Source organism: Mustela putorius, unplaced genomic scaffold, assembly GCF_011764305.1.
Source record: "Mustela putorius furo isolate JIRA1106 unplaced genomic scaffold, ASM1176430v1.1 tig00000640_pilon_pilon_pilon, whole genome shotgun sequence".
In the NCBI taxonomy this organism is placed as follows: domain Eukaryota; kingdom Metazoa; phylum Chordata; class Mammalia; order Carnivora; family Mustelidae; genus Mustela; species Mustela putorius.
Window position 1 is genome coordinate 176,209 of NW_025421432.1, and position 21,005 is coordinate 197,213.

The following is a 21,005-nucleotide window of genomic DNA, read 5'->3' on the forward strand; positions in this document are numbered from 1 at the left end:
TGAGTTGTTGTCAAGTCATTTATTTATTTATGTTTATTCTTTGAGGAACATCGCAATTGTGTGGTGCACTAAAATACTCAGTATTTTCTACATTTTTCATCATTATTTTTGTGGGGATCTGCAGAAGGCGAAGTTAATAATAAGTCTTTGAATGTGCTTATTTTGAAAGTATAGTATTAGACACACTAAAATATATGGTTCTTAATCAAACTGGCATAGACTAGGGGGCCTTAAAGCTCTTATACGTATGAGGCAAAATGATGGTCTATCCAGACTCACCTTTCAGCTAACACACTTAGCATGGGGACACAGATGGATGGGAAAGATGACCCTGACCCACATAAGACCCACATTCCTGTGCAAGGATAGAAGCATGATAATCAGGAAATGATGGTTGTTAGTTACAGAAAATGCATTATTGTGAAAACCAGGGGAAAAGTGCTTATGAGAGGAAGTGATTGGATTATGGGGAATGAGAGAATAAAGATAGATCATTCCTACTGAGTAAATTGCTGTGATTTATAAGAGAAAGGGTATAGTGATATCTTGGCCCATTACTGACTAGATTCATTTCACAAACAATCCTAAATCAGAATGTGACAGTTTATGGGGAGACAAACAAAGTCTCCCAAAGATGCTTATACGTTACTAAGCTTTTAAACTGGCATATTTTCATCTCCCCACTTCTTTAGTGCTTTAAGCTTCCTTGGTTTTGCTGATTGGCATTTGTAATTTTAATTTTGCATTTTCCTTTATATGACTTTAGTAATAGTTTACTACACATTGGAATAAAAGAGAAAAAAATACTCATATACTTTATTATGTACTTTTGGAATTTTGAGAATTTCCAAAAGAATATTACCTAAAAGAAATTTGAAAATATCATATGCTTTAAAGTACACTATAATGTTTGGGACAATATTAAAATAATTGATACAGTTTTCTAATAGACAAGCATTTTGGTATTCTATGTATTTCTCTTAAATTATCTGTGAACTAAATGATTATCTTTAATTGTTTTATACAGATAAAATAAGAATCAATTAAATGCATATTATATATTCTTATATCAGTTTAGTAATGTGTGTGTTTACTTTTTTTTTAATATAGATTTAGGGGTTCTGATATCATTATATTCTAATTCTTCAAGAATATAGATTGATACACTACCTTCTAAGAGAAATTTTCACAATGGATTCAACACAAGAAACCTTGTATAAAGAAAGCAATTTTATCAGATTGATTAAAAGTGCAAATGTTGTTTAGAGTGTTTCTTAAAAAAGAAAAAGTCTTTGAGAAAAGTTCAAGAAATGGCATTAAAGCACAGCTCAGCAAGGGGCTAAATACCTTGTCTTTTTTAAAATAATGATTGATTAGTGTACAGAACTGAAAATATTTAGTAGTCCAATTGGTTAGTGTCTGCCATGAATGATCTTTAAATGTCACTTTTCTCTCAACTCTGCTTGGGGTAGCAGACACTCCCTGATGAGGGCTTGATTACTAGTATTTAAGGAATGATTGCAGAGTTGACATTTTCCTATGAAAGATAAGAGTTGGAAGCAAGGCTTCATACTGCTTTCTGAAATGGCCTACAGACATACTTGCAAAATTGGCCAAGGTTTCCCTTGGGAAATGGTTTTGGATTGGCCTTCACTTGAGACCCGAAAGACCCAAACTATAGAGCAGAAGAGACATAGACATATTTCCTTGGGAATATTTCCAAAGACAGGTGACCATCAACATAGTCACAGAAAAATTTCATCAACTTTCTTAGTCACAGAAAATTATCAGTAAACCATCTGTGATATTTGTTAGTAATGTACCATCTTGCTTTTCTGCTACAAGAGTTTGGTTTAAAAGTTAGTCCAACAGCCATTGAATTGGTATACTTTATAGAGGTGTATGAATTAGATTCTGCAGGTAATATTTCCTCTTTGGATCTAATTAAGTTTGGCCTATCTTTCTGGTATGTGTTAGACATCGAATGTCAAAATCTTTAGAGGCCCCTTTAGGCCCCATAGTGAAAATACACTATGGCATTTTCTTTTTACCCATGACAGCAGTTCTTACAAAGTCCCTAAGACTGACCTTAAAGGCCCTACACAAACTGGCTCCCATTTCCTCTCTTACTCTCATTATTGCCTGGCTTTAGCCTCACTGGAGTCCTTGTTATTCCTAAAAATAGACCAGGCAAAATCCTGCCTCAGGGCCTTTGCATTAGCCAGAGTCTTGTCTTTGACACTCTTCCTTCAAACATTCTCTTGCTCCTTTACCTCCTTCAAAGCTTTGTTTTAATGTCACCTGCTTATAGAGGTATGCCCTGACTGCCATATTTAAAATAGTAATTCTCATCAGCACCCCCATTCTTACTATCCTGTTTCATTTTTTTGTCATGGTTTATATCACTTCCTAACATCATATGTAATTTACTTACATATTAGTATTAACTGACCTAAATTTTTATGTTATATATTATTTATCTCCCTCCACTAAAATAGAGGTTCTATGATCGTTATCTCTTGCATTTTCTTCTCTACCACCAGACTTCAAAAATGCCCATCATGTATTAGGTGTTCAATAAATAGTTGTTGAGTGAAGAAGAGAAGTTACATTCTAGAAACTCTATATAGATAGGTCTATAACTACATCCATCACTTCTGTAGTTTTTGTGTCTTCCCAACTCTATATTCAGTCAATATTTGCTGGTTGGTCTATAACTACATCTATCAAATATTTTCTTTAAAGTGGTATACTTTAAATTTGCAGCCTGTCAGAAAATTGTTCCTTTCCACAATGGTTCTTACAGAGCTAGAAGGCCAGTTTTGCAAAAGGATTAATTAATGTTAAATAACAAAAACATTATTAATTAATTAGTAGATGTCTTAATAAATTTGCACTTAACTGCAGCCCATCCCTATTTATAGAGTCAAAGGCAGCAGAAGATAGGCCACTACAGACCATCTTACTGTTTTCAAAGCAGATTTCTCTATGAGGAAAAGTGTGTGGTTATGATCAGTAATGGTGTACCTGGTCCTGAAGCCTGTCCTCTCTTCATGTAACATTCTGAATAGAGAGATTCAGGGATGCTCTTTGTTATTTTGCTGCTTGTTAAGGTGGGCTTAACATTTCTAAGGAACATCCTTTCCAGTTTGGAAAGGAAAAAGGATTGCCACTCTTGAATATGAAGTGCATTATTCTGCTGGGCATCCAAAGGCAATTGATTATGCGACTGGCAGATCTCTCATAGCTCTCGATTTGTTATATGTAATTATCTAATGAGTTGTGCTATAATTTGAGACACTTCATAAATCTAGGATCATAAAATTAGAAGTAATAAAGACTGAAGATGTTAGGATATGCAGGTGTGTTTAAGTGCTGGGATTCCATGATCTCTCCATATTAGCTACCAAAGAAATCATGTATCCAATTTTGTCATCATTATTAGTGCTTCTTAGCTCATCAGACTTCTGAATCCTGAAGCATCCTCTCTCCACTGTCTCTCCAGGATGCCTTCCTGGGCCATACAGACTAGATCTCTGAGTTAGTGTGCAGAGTGTTGCACAAGGGTCAGAAATGGTATGTGTCGGAAAGATACGTTTGGTACCTCAAAGGCATTTTCCCACAGAAATTTCCTTTTATATGATTGTTAGAGTCCTCTATTGTTACATCTGAATATTGTGTAAAAATATTTTAATGCTACTATTAAAATACATTTTTATGGACTGAGTTGCGTACCTAAATTCCATACATAATATCTCTCATGGAAACATACTCTAAGTGCCAATAACATATTCATAGTTTAAAAATTATCACTACTATTAACATTTTATCTTTTTTTTATGTTCTGTTAGTCACCGTATGGTACAACATTAGTTTTTGCTGTAGTGTTCCATGATTCATTGTTTGCTTATAATAGCCAGTGCTCCATGCAGTACGTGCCCTCCTTAATACCCATCACCATCATCATTAGCCATCAGGGAAATTCAAATCAAAACCACATTGAGATACCACCTTATATCAGTTAGAATGGCAAAAATTGACAAGGCAAGAAACAACAAATGTTGGAGAGGTTGTGGAGAAAGGGGGACCCTCTTACATTGTTGGTGGAAATGCAAGCTGGTACAGCCATTTCAGAAAACAGTGTGGAGGATCCTCAAAAAAGTTAAAAATAGAGCTGCCTTATGATCCAGCAATTGCACTACTGGGTATTTACCCTCAAAGATACAGATGTAGTGAAAAGAAGGGCCCTGTGCATTCCAATGTTCATAGCAGCAATGTCCATGCTGTTAACATTTTAAATAACTATCTAGTACTAAAATAATCCTTTGGGTCTCTTCAGAGGATGCGACTCACTTGAACCAGATATGCTTGCTGTATTTGTGCTACCTTGATTTGTAAGGAATTATCTGAAATTAAAAAAAATTCTTTTCTATCCTGGCCCTATCTTCCTAACTCTAGGCTTATCTTTCAAATTATCAGGTAGGCATTCTCAATTCTTAGAAGTATCTCAGACTCAGTGAGTACTAATCCAAAATGATTATCTCCTTCCAAAGTTTTATCCCTACTTAAACCAGTATCTGCTCCTGAATATACTGTTGGTATGAATTCTATCAACATTCTCCTGGTACTAACACTAGCTTTTAGCTTTTGCTCCATCCTCTATGTCAGTTTTTACCCACATGTAATCAGCCTCAAGTTTGTTTGTTTGTTTTTCATTTAAATTTTCTTTTTTTTTTTTTAAAGATTTTATTTATTTATCAGAGAGAGAGGGGGAGAGAGCGAGCACAGGCAGACAGAATGGCAGGCAGAGGCAGAGGGAGAAGCAGGCTCCCTACCGAGCAAGGAGCCCGATGTGGGACTCGATCCCAAGAAGCTGGGATCATGACCTGAGCCGAAGGCAGCTGCTTAACCAACTGAGCCACCCAGGCGTCCCTCATTTAAATTTTCTAAATGACTCTAGGATTCATCTCCTCCCATCTATATCCAGTGTCACTAATCTAGTTTAGGATCTCATCCTATCTTATTTGGCTTTTTGGAAATAGCCTCCCTGGACCCAATGCTTCAGAGCAACTACCTATTGTATAACTACTAAAGTTTTTTTCCTAAATCATTAGAAAAATATTCCTTTTTCAAAAACCTTCTGTGGCATTCTATTATTTAAAGAATGAGCTACGGGACGCCTGGGTGGTCTCAGTCATTAATTTTGCCTTCAGCTCAGATCATGATCCCAGGGATGGAGCCCCACATTGGGCTCCCTGCTGAGTGGGGGGCCTGCTTCTCCCTCTGCCACTCCCCCTGCTTGTGTTCCCTCTCTCACCGTCTCTCACTCTCTGTCAAATAAATAAATAAAATAAAAAAAAAAAAAGAATGAGCTTCAAACGCTTTAACATAATAACCTTAGTGTCCAAAAGACCATCTGAGGCTTGTTCCTTACCATATGAACACGGGTCTGTCTGTGATACCTGTATTCCTTGAATTTAGGGATTCTGAATCTTTTTTTGCATCATGAATTCCTTTGCCAGTCTGAGGAAGTGTGTGAACTCCTTCCTAGGACAATATTTTTGAATGTATAAAATAATAAACATAAGATTACCAAGGAAAACACTTCTACAGTGATAAAATTCTGTCTGTCTGGGGACCCTGCTGTTTATGTCTTTGTGTCTATGCTTGTGATCCTCTTAGCAAAGAAGTGCCCCTAAAACTACTCCTCTGATTATTGAAATCCTTCTCATCTTTCAAAGCTTATTCGATTCCCATCTCCTCTGAGCAACTTTACCTAAACTCCCCGCTCCATCTGTATTCAGCACTCTGCCCTTGGCCCACTCACAGTTGATTCTTTGTATTTCTGATTTGTCTTGATCTTAACTTAGCCTTTTGTTATAACATATTGTATTAATTGACAATGATGGGCTGAACAGTAGACTAATTGGCCACTTTCACACGTTTTGAATACACAATTCTTTTAAAACACTATGTGACTCTTAATCTCACAAAACAAACTGAGGGTTGCTGGGGGGAGGGGGTTTGGGAGAAGGGGGTGGGATTATGGACATTGGGGAGGGTATGTGCTTTGGTGAGTGCTGTGAAGTGTGTAAACCTGGTGATTCACAGACCTGTACCCCTGGGGATAAAAAATATATGTTTATAAAAAATAAAAAAATTAAAAAAAAAAACACTATGAACTATACATATAAGGAGGAAACCAAGGTCCAGAAATTTTGTTTGACTGAGCTAGTACAATTTATAAGAATAAATTATTTGTGGAAAGGACTATTTTACTAATCTTTTTCTTTATACCTTCTCAGGATTCGTGGGACAATATTTGTTTGATAATATTTGCTTACATGGATTTAAAAATTAGAAAAACTGGAAAATTCTTATCTCCCAGTATTTAATGCCCCTGAAATTGACTAGGGGCCATAGGAGGACAGAGATATGAATAGCAGTGTCCCTAGTTCAATATATATCAAATCAACAGTGACTAAATCCTTCTTAACATACTAAAAACTCTTCTAGTTCATAACAGTTTCACAAATTGAAAATTTACGGAAGGGTTTTTAGCAGACAGTTCCCTAAAATATTATCTCTTGTTTTGCACTCTTGATAAAAAAAAAAGTAATAAAAATAGGACAAATTAAAGAATTTATGTGGAGTCATAATGAATTCAGGAAAAATTTACATTTGTGATAATATCAGTTGTAAACCTATTTCCTATGTTACTCCCTTGGTGAAAACAATAAAAGCAACTCAATTTTAGACATAATTCCCTTGTTCCAGTTCCACTTTTTTTGTAGTCAAACATGTTTCTGCAGGTCTTCCTAAAACAACATTATTAGGCAATCTATTTTTAAATAAAAGCATTTATTCAAAAAGATTTGCAATAGTAATGTTTTCATTTCAAAATATTATTTTGAGTTTAAAAATCATATGTTTATGATCATTAATATGTCATGTGAAAGTTTCTTATATATAGTAATTGTTTTGAAAGGAATTACATCTTTCAATTTGCCAGTGCCTTTAGTATGCATAAACTATAAATTAATGTATAATTAATTCATTATCACTATATTTTTCTCATGGCCTTTTCTATTATTATCTTGCAGCAAAGACTAACTCAGTAGTCCCAGGGTAATTGATTTTCAATTTTCACAGCTCCAGATGGTCCTCCTGAAAGTGTGCATGTAATAGCAACATCCCCTTTTAGCATCAACATCAGCTGGAGTGAACCTGCTACCATCACTGGACCAACATTCTATCTGGTTGATGTCAAATCGGTAAGGTGTGTCTTACCTTCTGCAAAAGACAGTATAGAGAGTGATTAAGGATACACATTTTGGAACCAGACTATTGGAATTTTAATCCTAGCTCTGTTAGACCTTGGGCAACTTACTTAACTTGTATGTGTTTCAGTATCTACATCTATAAAGTAAAGATCAAGAATAGTACTCAGGGTACAGAGATCTTGTGAAGACTAAATTAGAAAATAATGCATAAAGTACTTTAAACATTGCCTGAGTTGAGGGTCAGTGAATGTATATAAGGCCTAATAAATGTAAGTAAAGTATTATAAGCACGATTATCATATTTATCCCCAGGTTTTAGATAATGTATGTAAACAGGTGGTTAAACTGATAATAATACACTGATTTAAAATACAGTGGAAAAAGTACTTACTTCAGCAGCATATATGCTAAAATTGGAAGGACAAAGAGCAGATTAGCATGGGCCCTGAACAGAGATGACATGCAAATTCATGAAACATTCCTTATTTTAAAACAATAATAATAATAATAATAAAAATACAGTGAAAAAAAAAACTCAGAATATGAAAGGTGAAGGGAGAAGACATTAGGGGAAATAGCTCCCCAAAGAGGTAACATCAGAGCTTAATGCAAAAAACACCTGAAGCAGGCCATGAGGAAGAAATGGTACTAACAGTGTGAAAATTAAGATTCATTCATGAAGAAGTGAGCAGTTCAGGAATCCGTGGTCAAAGCATTCAAGAAAACGTGCTGAGAGAAACTAGATTAGGAAGGCAGACTGTACAATGGTTAATGGAATGTGGGTTTCATGATAAACCCGGTGGAGTATCAATTGAGGAATTAAAGCAGTGCTGGGATATAGATTTCTATTTTATAGGATCAGCCTGGCTGCACTGCAGAGGACAGAGCAGTCCTAGTGCAAAATCCCACCAGGGGACAATAAGGAGAGAGGAAATGTATTGAGGGAAGGGAATGGAAAATCATTTATACCTACAGGATTTGGTGAAAAAAAATTTTGGTGGATGGTGAGTGAAAGGAATAATTGAGGATGACTTCAAGATACAGAATTTGGAAAAGTGTGAAGAGAAAGAGAATTGTAAAGGAAAGGAATGAATTCAGTACTAGATGTACTGAGTTTGAGATACCCAGGAGTCCCAGATGAAGATACTCCCTTAGCACTATTATATCTAGATCTGGAGCTCAGGAGAGGAAATCTGAATTTGCAAATCTGGGAAGTGTTGGTATTCAGATGGTAGTTGCAATGATAGGAAGGGATGAGATGAAATACAGGACATGTCACATAAGGACCTCTTCTGTTAAGAACTAACCTGAGGATTGAATCCTGGGGAATCCAGACATTTCGAAGAAGAGGCCACTGAAGTCACCAGCCTAGGAGCCATCCAGACAGAAGGAAACCCAGGTGTGAGAGTCAAGCCTTTCACCTAACAGGTGCTCACCAATGGAAATAATGCCGTGTAAGCTAAGATTAGGATCGGAAAAAGCTCGTGAGGGCCCTGCTTGGGTTTTACTGGGCCTGATGACTACTCTCTTCTCGTGACATCTCATACACTCTAATTTACAGTAGATTTTCTCCCCCTTCCGTGCTTTCTCTACCTACCTTTTGTCTAATGTTTATAGTTTTATTGTGTCTTTGTGTTATTTCTAAAATGGAAGTGCCTCTCTCTCAAAAGACCTGTCATGATTAAAAGAAAATTTAAGGGATTATTGTTGCATTTGGACTCCCACTCAGTCTTCTGTTTATGTTCCTTTTTAGAGCATATTTGTGAAGACTTAGTTCACAATTAGCCAAAAGTAATCAACACGCATGACAAGCACTCTGGGAATATGTATTAAAAGCAAATTATAAAATGAGAACGCTCTGTTCTGTCAAAAGACACCTTATTAATGAAAACAGTTCTCTCTTGAAATTTGATCATATTTAAAGGAAGGGAAAATAATTTTTTTTTAAAAAGTGGTTTATAACCTCATTCTCTTAGTATTCTTAAAGATATTAAAAATGAGCGAGGGAAAGAGAAGGATGATTAACATGGTAATTGTTTACTTTCTATCAGTAGCCTCTCCTCTAATATTTTGCTGTAAATATATTATCTTCATTTTGCATAAAGGGGGGATTGAAGCACAGAGATGATGGCTTCTCAAATGGTTGAGACCTGACTACACCCAGCAGACAGTAGTGTGATAGGAGAAAGGAAAAACCACCAAGTAGAAAATAAAATGTGCCAAGTTGTAGTATATGACCATCTAAACCTTTTGGGTCAAAGATAACAAGAATTCAAAGAGATTGTAGCACTTCTCAGTTACCCCAGGGTTCTTGGAACTAGGCTGTCATGGTTTTAAATGTGCTAGGTGCTGGATACCTGGAACAAGTCTGATATGGACATTGTCTTTATGGAGCTTATCTGTAGCTCATTTCATGGATACATAATTATCTGTCTTCAAAAACCATTGGCTCCTAGGCCAGGGAAGAACACATATCATTGAATTTAAGACTTACGCTGTATCCTTTGCCAAATACTAGTCACAGGGTCATAAAACTCTCTTCCTAAAAGGCTCAAGCAAAACTTGATAGTTTTAAAGATATATGGGCACAGGTATCACCCTGGATGATACTATCATAAATTCATGCATTTTTGTGGTCCCTTGTTTGTTGTTCCCTTTGTTGGTTTTGTTGTTTGTTTGTTTGTTTTCAAAATAACAACTATTTATCATTTCTGCTCACCAAAATAAGGATGCAGAACTTAGGTAGCTCACACTGTAGTGGGAGACACCAAAATGCAAACAGCTAATCATAGAATGTGAGCTAAATGGTTTTTTTGGACCATAAACTAGCAAAGTAATCAAAGTTCCTGTTATGAGTGGCGTACAATACATAGGAGACTTCACAGAGGAGGTTATATTGGTTATGGGACTTGAGGAATGAATTGAGGTGTGCCAGGTGGGGAAGGGGGCAAATGGGGTAGGAAAAGGAAGGAAAATAGAATCAAAGTCTAACGGCTGACATTGCCTATAAAACTACCGTACTGAAAAAATAATGGGGCACATTTCATAATAATAATAGATGATCAAATAAAATATGAGCAAACAAGCTTGGAATTGGTAAAAGGGAAATAATGAATCCAAAAGATCTGAGGTTTCAGTCCTGGGTAAGCAAACAAATAATGATTAACAATAACAATGACAGAGTAGGTTTAGTGAAGAATATAAATGAATTTTGGTACATTCTGTATTTGAAGACCCAATATTCTTTTTGGATTTTATTATATATGTTTTTTAAGACATAGTAGAACACTGGCATATTATGTCACTTTTTATTACTCAATATTTGGTATATCCTATTTTAATGGAAGACATTGAAATAATTTAATTTTACTTTATAAGATCAGGCCCAGTGTAGTAGTGTAGAGAGTTCTGAATTCTTGAAAGACTTGGGAGCAAATTCTATTTGAGCTACGAAATAACTGTGGAATGTTGAGGAATTCACCAACTCTATAAAATCAGAATTCATATAGTTATGGTGGTCAGTCAAGTAAGATAAACTTCAGTCAGCCGGGCAGAGCCATGGTGATTTGAAGACTCATGCCCCGTTATAGGAGTCAACTGTCACTCATCTCTAGGTAATTCTTGCCGAGCATGAACATAAACTTAATCCTTTTTTTTGTTAAGATTTTATTTATTTATTTGAAAGAGAGAGACAGAGTGAGAGAGAACATGAGAGGGGAGGTCAGAGGGAGAAGCAGACTTCCCATGGAGCTGGGAGCCTGATGCCGGACTTGATTCCAGGACTCCAGGACCATGACCTGAGTCAAAGACTCAACTGACTGAGCCACCCAGGTGTCCCAATATAAGGGTAGTCTTAAGGAAAATTTTAAAAGCTAGATTTTTAAGGGATGTTTAAATGCTGAGAGCTAACTGAATCACACTCACTTCCTACCAGTGAGTACATGCACTTGATCAATAGTATTCCTATGCTGATTTGGTTTTCTGCCACTTTACAGAAAGGAGGCAACTGCCTTCAGTGCTCTAAGGTGGGAACAATCCATTTGACTTCGCAATGCTTACGTTATTGGTCAGCCTTTTACTGTGTTTCTCATAGCAACATCTTCTTTAAGTTAAAAAAGCTCTTAGAAAAGGGCATTTGAAGAATATTTTGAACAAAAGATCTTCCAAAGTTTCAAGGGAGGGTCAAGTTGAGAAGAACTTAGTAGTGTGAACAGTGTACACAATCTGGTTTTAAGTGTTTCGATTTGGATACCTGAGAGTAGCATGCATTGTAGGATTTCAAATTTTCTGTTGTTCATCTTTGGAAAATCCCTTCTTTGTATTGCTAGAAACTTTAGCTATGTTTAATACCTGCAATGAATAGGCCAGACTCTGCATCAAAGGCAAAGGCAGACGATGTTTGAATACACTATATGACTATATTTAATACACCTAAGGATACTCATTTTTGCTCATCTAATACTTATAACATCCACGATTGTCTCCTCATCCAGTGCCATGCTTAGTGCTAGATGGGAGTTTTTCAAACTGCACTCATGACCAAAATTTTTTTAATAAACTGGAGTAAAATTTCAAAGAGAAGAAAATATCAAAGTGCATTTCAGAAAGAAGTTGCATTTCTGGAAATTGTTTTCAAGTTGTAAAGAAGTGTGTATATGTATACATATAAGAGTATAAACACACACACATCCTGAGTTATATTACAAAATGTGCTTCCTTTTGGTAAGTCATAGTCAAAAAAAAAAATCAAATTCTCTGGGCCAACTACTTCAGATCTGTTTTTCTAAATCTCACCAAACTAAATAGATATTATTACTGCAATTTTACATACACAGAAAGTAAAACACAGAGAACATAAGTGATTTGTCAAATGCTACAGGAACTATTACATGACCAAGTTAGGATTTGAACCCTTACTGATTAATTACCCAAACCTGTATTCTTTCTCCTATAAAACATTGCAGTTGAGACTCTTAATCTAAGGAAACAAACTGAGGGTTGCTGGAGGGGAGGAGGTGGGAGGGATTGGGTGGCTGGGTGATGGGCATTGGGGAGGGTATGTGCTATGGTGAGTGCTGTGAATTGTGTAAGACTGATGATTCACAGACCTCTACCCCTCAAACAAATAATACTTTATATGTTGGTATAAAAAATGCAGTTGAAAGTAGAGTTTCATTGACACAGAGATAATACTTACTTGTTCATTAGATGGATTGATTGACTGTGATGGGTTAGTTTATTTTTTTTTTCTTTTACTTTCAGTTGTTGAAATAATTGCTTTTAAGTAGACTGTTAAAGTGGCACTTTAGATTTCCCAGGACAATCTGACTGCAAGAAAAAAGCTAATTTAAATCTTGGCTAGATAAGTGTACCACACGTAGCTTTGTAGTATTATGTTTTGGTGATTTGGATCTCAAGTGCAACTAACTTCCTTTAATTACTAGCTATTTTTTCCTATAGGTAGACAGTGATGAATTTAATATTTCCTTCATCAAGTCAAATGAGGAAAATAAGACCATAGAAATTAAAGACTTGAAAATATTCACAAGGTATTCTGTGGTGATCACAGCATTCACTGGAAACATAAGTGCTGCATATGCAGAAGGAAAGTCAAGCGCTGAAGTGATTGTTACGACATTAGAATCAGGTAAGGCATATTGCCCATCACTGCTAAAAGCGGACTGAGATTTAAGTGCCTTTTTTTTTTTTTTTAGAATTTCTCATACCACCCCTTAAAAAGGGTATGTTTTATAAGACATTTTTTAAGTGTATAAAATACAAAATTCCGTGATTCACCATAACTGATAAACGTGAAGTTTTCTATTTACATTTTTTAGGCAAAGAGGAATTATGTAGAATAATTGGTTCTTGGAAATACAGAAACATATTAGCTCATAATAATGTCCTAATTGTATTTTTTTGTATTTATTTAAACACTAAATATTTCAGAAATTGAGTTACCTTGCCTAAGAGAAGATTTTTCAAATGGTCTGTAGCCAATAATTTTTCATGTAAAATTCCATTTTAATTATTTCTATGATTTAAATGCACATTAAAGTAGTAATAGTCTATCATTATATAATCTGCAATTCAAAATTAGAATCCTGGTCATGCTTACCTTCTCTGTTTTTCTCACCTAATCAAATGACGTGTTTTTATTACATAACCTATTTAATAAATGTCAGAATCCATACAGATGTCCTCAAGTTCCTACAAACAGGGTCTGAATGAATAATAAGTTTGTAACCAATAGGAATTAAGTGTGGAAAGTCAGCTTCCCAGAACTTGCTTGCCCTATCCTCCTTCAGACTCCTGATGTTCTTTGCCACCAGATTTATCTTTGGAAAGAGCACATGAAGGGAGGTGTTGCTATAGTTTATTTGTTGCTCTCTGTAAGGTAAGTATAGGAGGTAAAACATGTTTTTTAGCTAGTCTTTTCATTATGTTATATGCTCTATTGTCTATAAAGTTATGGTTCTGCATTAGAAGATATCCTCAGCACCCTAAAATTTCATTTGTTTCCATTTTCCTGCCACATATAGCCCAGATACTTACTTTCTTATACTTTGTACTTCTCCCACATCTCACCTGGGAGGAAAGTTGCTGCTGAATTTGTTCACACTCATACCGTAAAGTACTGATTGTCAAATGCTACCCCTCACAAAGATATCATGGTTAAATAAATTATTACTAAATCTCTAAGAGTAGAATTTTAGAGGTAAAACCAAAGATATTTGGAAAATGGGAAATTCTTTCCAGCATTCAGAGAGTTATTTCACTTATCCAACCTTAAACCTAATCTGATTTTTTAGAAAGAGTTCTTATTAAAAGAAAACATATTTTTTATATCATAGAAATGTATAACAGCAAATGTGACAATACATCTATCTTGAGCCAATTTAACTTTTACTTTAGCTATGCATTTTTCTACTTAATATTGATATTTGGCACTATACCATATTTATCTGTTCCTCTTTTTTTCCCACCGTTATTATTTGCTTTTTTTTTTTTGCTTGTTGCAGAGTTTTACCTATAAAGATATTTTATAAGATAATAAATAATAAATAAAAATACTAGAGCTTGAGCATCCGAGCTTTGCTAGCCAAATATTAGCAGCCTTATTCATGGAAATCCCCTTAGTATGGGAGATATATCCATTTCAGTTTGATCAAAATAAATATACTCATGCAGTCATTCATTTATATAGAGAACACTAATATGTAGTACAGCAAGAACTAGTTCTTATATTCATAAATTAATTTCATACTCACATATATCACTTTCTTTCATGATAATTCACTGACACTTAACTGTTGTGTATTAGGCTAATTTTTATTTATCAAAAATAAGATGAAATATCTAGAATATATGAAGAACTCTCGAAACTCAAAAAAATTCCATTTAGAAATTGGGAAAAGACATGACCAGACATTTCATCATGAGGAGATATAGTGGGCAAATAAACTCATGATAAGATAGAGTTTCAGCATCATTAGCTATTAAGGAAATGTAAACTAGAACCACAATGAGATATCACTATGCATCTACTAGAACAGATAAAATAATAATTATAAAATAGTGATGATGCCAAATGCTGGCAAAGATACAAAGAGACTGGATCTCTTGTACATTGTTAGTGGGAAAGCAAAAGGATACAGCCACACTGAAAAATAGTTTGGCAGCCTTTTATAAAACTAAACATGCACTTAGAGCACATTACCTAGCAATCATATTCTTGGACAATTATCACAGAGAATTAAAAGTTTATGTTCACACAAACAGCTGTAAATGAGCATTAATAGCAGGTTTATTAGAAGTAACAGAAAAACTAGAAACAACCCAAATGCTTTTCTATGATTAAACAAACTTTGGTGTATCCAAAAACTGGAACACTGCTCCGTGATAAAAAAAAGAATGAACCACTGATACATACAACAACCTTGATGGAATTTAAGCATTATGCTGTTGTTTTCCTTAAAGTGACAGAACTATGAAGAACAATGGTTCGTGTTTTGGGAATGCATAGGGTGCAAATGCAAGGGGACAGCCGGGGAGGTTTCTCTATGGAAATGGAAAAGTTTTACACCTTATTTCTGGTAATGATTACAGGAATCTTTACATGGAATAAAATTGCATAGAACTACACACACATTTATGAAAACATGCAAGAGTGGTGAAACCCGATTAAGGCCTGGAATCTAATTAACAGTATTGTACTAAAGTCAATATCCAGGTTTGAGATTTGATATAAAACTAGTTAGTTAAGTTGTCACCACTGGTAAAAGTCGGGGGAATGTTCTGGGGGTATGTATGCACCACTTTCACAAATTCCTGTGAGTCTACATTATCTTTAAATAAGCAGTACAAAAGTCATGGGAATGCATTCTATATAAAAACAAATACATGTAAAAGTCAAAATAAATAAATAACCAAACTAACTGAATCACCATTATGATTTCTGTAGCCCACACATATCAGCCATTTTGCTTGTCTCCGTAGCATACATGGTTTAAATAATTTGTGTAACACATTTTAGAAGCAGACATTTAACACATATTTTAAATGGAGATTAAAAAGAGAAACAAAAAGTTTTAAAAACTAATTGCTTAATATTTCATTTTAGTCCCCAAGGATCCACCTAACAACATGACATTTCAGAAGATACCAGACGAGGTTACAAAATTCCAGTTAACGTTTCTTCCTCCTTCTCAACCCAATGGAAATATCCAAGTATACCAAGCTTTAGTTTACCGAGAAGATGATCCTACCACTGTCCAGATTCACAACCTCAGTATTATCCAGCAAACTGACACATCCGTCATTGCGATGTTGGAAGGACTAAAAGGTGGACATACGTATAATATCAGTGTAAGCATCCATAGCTTTTAATGACTCTCCTGTCTTAAAAAGTCAATTTGCAAACTCAGCATCCAACACTAGTAGAAATCCAGAAATAAAATAAAGGGGGGAAAAATGCATGTTAAAAGCAAGAGAGCAGTGATATGTAAAGAGAGATTCTACCTAAAGGGAGGCCATTTAAGTGTGATTATAAATGGAAAATGGAGAATGGAGAATGGAAAAGCAAATTTCAAAGGCAAAGGGCAGAAACAACGATTTACATGTTTGAAATTCACATACCTTTCACATAATAATTACTAAAGCTAAGCATTTTACATCCCAATTTTAAATGATCCATGTGTATTTACAGACATACAGATATTCACACAATTTATTTCAAAAATGTGTTTTTATAGTATGTCTTAAACTTTGCAAATAGAATTATATGGTCAGAATATCATCTTTTAAGCAACATAGAGTTCACCATAAACATTGAAGTAGCTTAGTAATTAATTTTCCTACCTTCTTTTATGATTATCATGTAATCAGAACACTTAAAAATAATTTATATTCATATATATGTTTTTCTCTATATTACATCTATATACATGCATATCTTCATTTCTTCCTTCACTCACTATATATATATATATTTTTTAATATATGTATCTGTCCTGCTAGGATTCTTATTGCACACCCCATTATATGGACTTTTATTCTGTAAGGTAGAGGGAGGGTGGTTAGAAGAATGAACTGATCTGAGTTCAAATCCTGACTCTGTGATTTGCTTCTGAGCACTTGCCTCAATTCTGTACCTGTTTCTTTATCTAAAAAAAAAAAAAAAAAAAACAGTAAATTCTGCTCTTGAAACTAATATTACACTATATGTTAACCAACTGGAATTTAAATAAAAACTTGAAACCAAAAAAAAAAAAAAAGGAAAAAACAGTAATAGGAATAATGATTTCTTTATAAGATTATTGTAAGATTTAAAGAATTAGAGTTATAGGAAGCAGTGAGTTCTCCATGAGTTTTGCCTTTTGGGATAAGAGAAAAGAATAGGAAACAAAGTAGAACTAATTCATAATTTAAAAAAAAATAGCAAAAACTTAATAGTAAAAAAGTTATCTAACTTACTGCTCAAAAAATGCAATTTATAGCTCCTCAACACCAAGGAATTTATTAACAATATATAACATCCCAACCTACTTAAACAAAACCTGCATATCTTCATTCAACAGGTTTACAAGTGACTTCTTTGTACAATGCAATTTGAGAAGCATACCTAACTTCATTTATTATCTCACTTAAATGTTAGGCTGTACCACAAAGAAGTAAAAATAATGTAGCACACCATAATATCACTTTCCATTTTTAAAATTTTAAAAAAATATTTTATTTATTCACTTAGAGAGAAAGAAAGTGAACACAAGTTGGGAGGGGGGTGGTGTGGAGGGGATGAGGTGGGAAAGGCAGAGGGAGAGGGAGAAGCAGACTCCCCACTGAGCAGGGAGCCCATGTCGGGCTCCGATCCCAGGACCCTAGAATCATGACCTGAGCCTGAGCCGAAGGCGGATACTTAACCAACTGAGACACCCAGGCACCCTAATACTTCTTTCCTTAAATTTACAAGTTCCAATAAATATTTTCTTTAGATATTTTTTGACCCCATTTTTTAGGCTTTGTCTGTTTACTGTGCCCATGGCATCATATATATTACTATAATTTTAGTTTTGTAAGTAGCTATAGAGTGGGAAGTACAGAAAACAAGTCAATTAGTTCCAATACACATACTATATTCTGAATTGTGTTTGTGAATGAGATTTGGCAAGAATATAGTCTCTGTTTTTATAGAGCAAAATAAAGTAAATAAAAGATTCTCTGTCTACCATTTCTTAAGCATTAAGTGAATTGAAAGGATCCCCATTTGTGTGAATCACCCTCTGTCTCTACAAACAGAAATGTTTTATGTGTATATGCTCCATTATGCAGGTTATAGTGTCGGATACTTCGGGGCAGGGGTGAAAAAGGGCATAAAGGCCAACTTTCAGAGGGATGATTTAATACAGGAAAACAAGGAGGTTGAAGGAATAGGATTTCATTTCAGAGAAGGGGAAAAAAAGAGAGTCTTGAATATGGACTTAAAGAAAGCCAGAGTTACCTAGCTACAGAGGGATGGCGCAGATGTGAGAGTAGAGGAAGGAGTGTAGACCTAGGGGCTTTTCTGCCTCTGCTCCTCCCACGGGTTCAAAGTGAAGCCACATCCTTCCTGGTCACCATGATAGGGCTGTCGAAGTCACTCACCCTTTGTTCTCAGGCCTTAGTACTGTAAGATAGTTTGAAAAACTACTTTGTTATGAATGATCTTCCTCCACAGATTGTATTCATTTGAGTAAGTGCAAGAAAAATATAATAAATAGGCGATGTTTGTTTTTAAAAATAGAATCATTTTAAAATTACATATGACCCTGATAAAAATAGTAACAAGATATTTCTCTTTTTTTAGGTTTATGCAATCAATAGTGCTGGCGCAGGGCCAAAGGTTCAGATGAGAATAACCATGGACATTAAAGGTACAGACATGAACTGCCTTCCTGTGAAATATTGTTGTCTTAATCAAAGAGTAATTATAATTGAATTCTATTATTAGAGTTAAGAATGTAGTCAAGCTTTTAAATGATACATATGCAATAATAAGCCTACATTTAGTGATAAACTCTGCTTATTAAAGCTATATTTAAAATGTCTAAATAATAATGCAAATTACCATCTTAAAGAGAATGCCCACCTGCTATTTATCTTACATTCTTTCCCTCTGAATTTAAAGTTTTCTAAGACAAATTTTATAGTCTGTTATTATGTTTTGTAGTTTTATTGAAAATTCATTGTTAAATTACCCATGGCTAGACTTTGACTAGTCTTAATTAAATTCCTTGACTGATCTTTATCTTGAAAGTAAAATTCTTTTTTAATCAGATAATGTTTACTGCACTACCATATATTCCGCTTTGTGATTCTGACTGTAAAGTAGATCGATCAATTCATTATTCTGACAGGTATTGTTTATAGAAAATATAATTAAGATTTAAGTCTGCCTCCCTCACACAAAACGATCCATGAAAACCAAAAGAGATTGTTAAGAAAAACTTAGGGCTAGTCAGTCATTCGGATTCTTTCTCTTCCTGACTGAAAACATACATGCAACTGTGCCATCTCTCTAAAAATCTATAGTAAAACCTGCAGAGATTAAAAAAATGAAACATACAGACCGTTAGTAGAATGCTCCTCATTCTGAAGCAAAGAGTAACTTTTCTTAGTCTTTTGTAAGCACAGCAGAGCAGAGTGATTAAACGAGCCAGATCAGACTATGGAGACTGAATCCTGGATTGGCCTCTTGATATCTGTTAGACTTTGGGCTAGTGTCTTAACCTCTATAAGTTGTAAAATGCAGATAAGGCTAGTTCCTACCTCACAGATTGTTGTAAAGATTAAAAGAGAGAATCTTTGAAAACCCTTAGGACAGTGCCTAGAAACTAGTACTATTAAGTACTATTAAGAAATATTCCCTGTAAGATGAAGCTGGTAAGTTTTGTCTTTTCATCAATGATAGTTTATGTAACTGTAGTATTATTTTAAAGTATTAAGATTTGCTTTTGCTTTTAATTCCAAACTACTTGGAACATGCAAATGCATAAGTTCTTCAAAAACATCAGCTGTTTTACAAAATGACTTCATAAAGAATGACTTATGTCATACCATGTTAATCTCTTTTTGTTATTCAGTGACAGACCAGTAAGTATGCAGGTAACGATGGCTTCATTTTATTAATTCTTTAGCAAAACTTCCTATGTGTATTGCTTTGATCATCCCCAGATAGAGATGATTTGTTCTGACTTTCCACTCCTTAGATAGGACAGATAGACTCGTGATTAGGTGTCTAGAAAAAATATGTGAGTACTGGTGGTACTGGTGAGGTGCTAGAGACTCATTTTTCTCCAATAATATGCATGATTATTTTTGATGACATGGAGTGGCCTTGAGTTAATAGTAGTGTCACTAAATTTGCATTTGACACATAATATACAGTTGGATAATCCTATCAGAATGCCAGATTCCTCTAACTGGAAACCTTTTCTTAGGGACTCCCCAGTGGCCTGGCTGAGTTTTCCAGAAATCCCTGAAATCTGAGGCTCTTGCTGCTGAATCCTTCCTTCCTTCTTGTCTCACACAGGTATTAGACCTGTGATCTGGGGTCTAAAGGCTCTTGCCGCCTACTTCTGTTCCCTGTTCCTTGACTCTTCATGGGTAGTTCCTCCAATAAACTTCCTAAACTTCTAATATTATTATAGCCCTTATATTACAGAGGAATGAGCTAAAGATCAAGCCAAAAAGATTTGATTGAAATCTTGGTATTTCCCTTTTACAGCTATGTGACATAAGGCCATTTCCTCATCTATAAAATGGAAATGGTATTGCCAATTTTATGGCATTATTGAGAGGCTTTTAAAAAAATTTTAATAAATATGGAAATTGAAGTTTGATTAAGCAACGTGCTGTGCTCCAACAGCTGGTCTACGCATATAGCTATGAGATGAAATGAAACAAGCAGAGCTCTTACAGATATTGATTTTGGAGACGTTTGTATGCATTGACAGTAAAATGTGAATTATCATGGCACTTTCAGAAATTATTCTGGTAATACCTATTAAAGTTAAAAATATTTATGTATTTTGTTTCAGAAATTCTGTTCTTGGAAATCTATTCCATAGAAATAAAAGGATCAGTAAATAAGACTAAATATATAAGGCTATTTATTGCAGCAAATGTTCAAAACCAGAAGGAAAAGTGAATTCCCATTACTAGCTGAATGATTGAATAAATATG

The 21,005-nt window shown here is 34.8% G+C and overlaps 1 protein-coding gene and 1 non-coding gene across 3 annotated transcripts in view; both read left to right on the forward strand.

Moving 5' to 3' along the window:
- The window catches only part of PTPRQ (protein tyrosine phosphatase receptor type Q), a 194,101-nt gene that overhangs the window by 116,368 nt on the left and 56,728 nt on the right, over positions 1 to 21,005 (forward strand). For both annotated transcript variants that reach the window (XM_045082935.1, XM_045082936.1), the window contains exons 27-30: positions 7,153 to 7,274; positions 12,744 to 12,930; positions 15,907 to 16,151; positions 18,628 to 18,694. In XM_045082935.1, the coding sequence (XP_044938870.1) occupies positions 7,153 to 7,274; positions 12,744 to 12,930; positions 15,907 to 16,151; positions 18,628 to 18,694 (621 nt within the window). The remainder of the gene's footprint in view (positions 1 to 7,152; positions 7,275 to 12,743; positions 12,931 to 15,906; positions 16,152 to 18,627; positions 18,695 to 21,005) is intronic.
- On the forward strand, positions 7,667 to 7,773 carry LOC123392869. Its single transcript, XR_006607555.1, has one exon. It is a non-coding gene; the product is annotated as a U6 spliceosomal RNA (small nuclear RNA).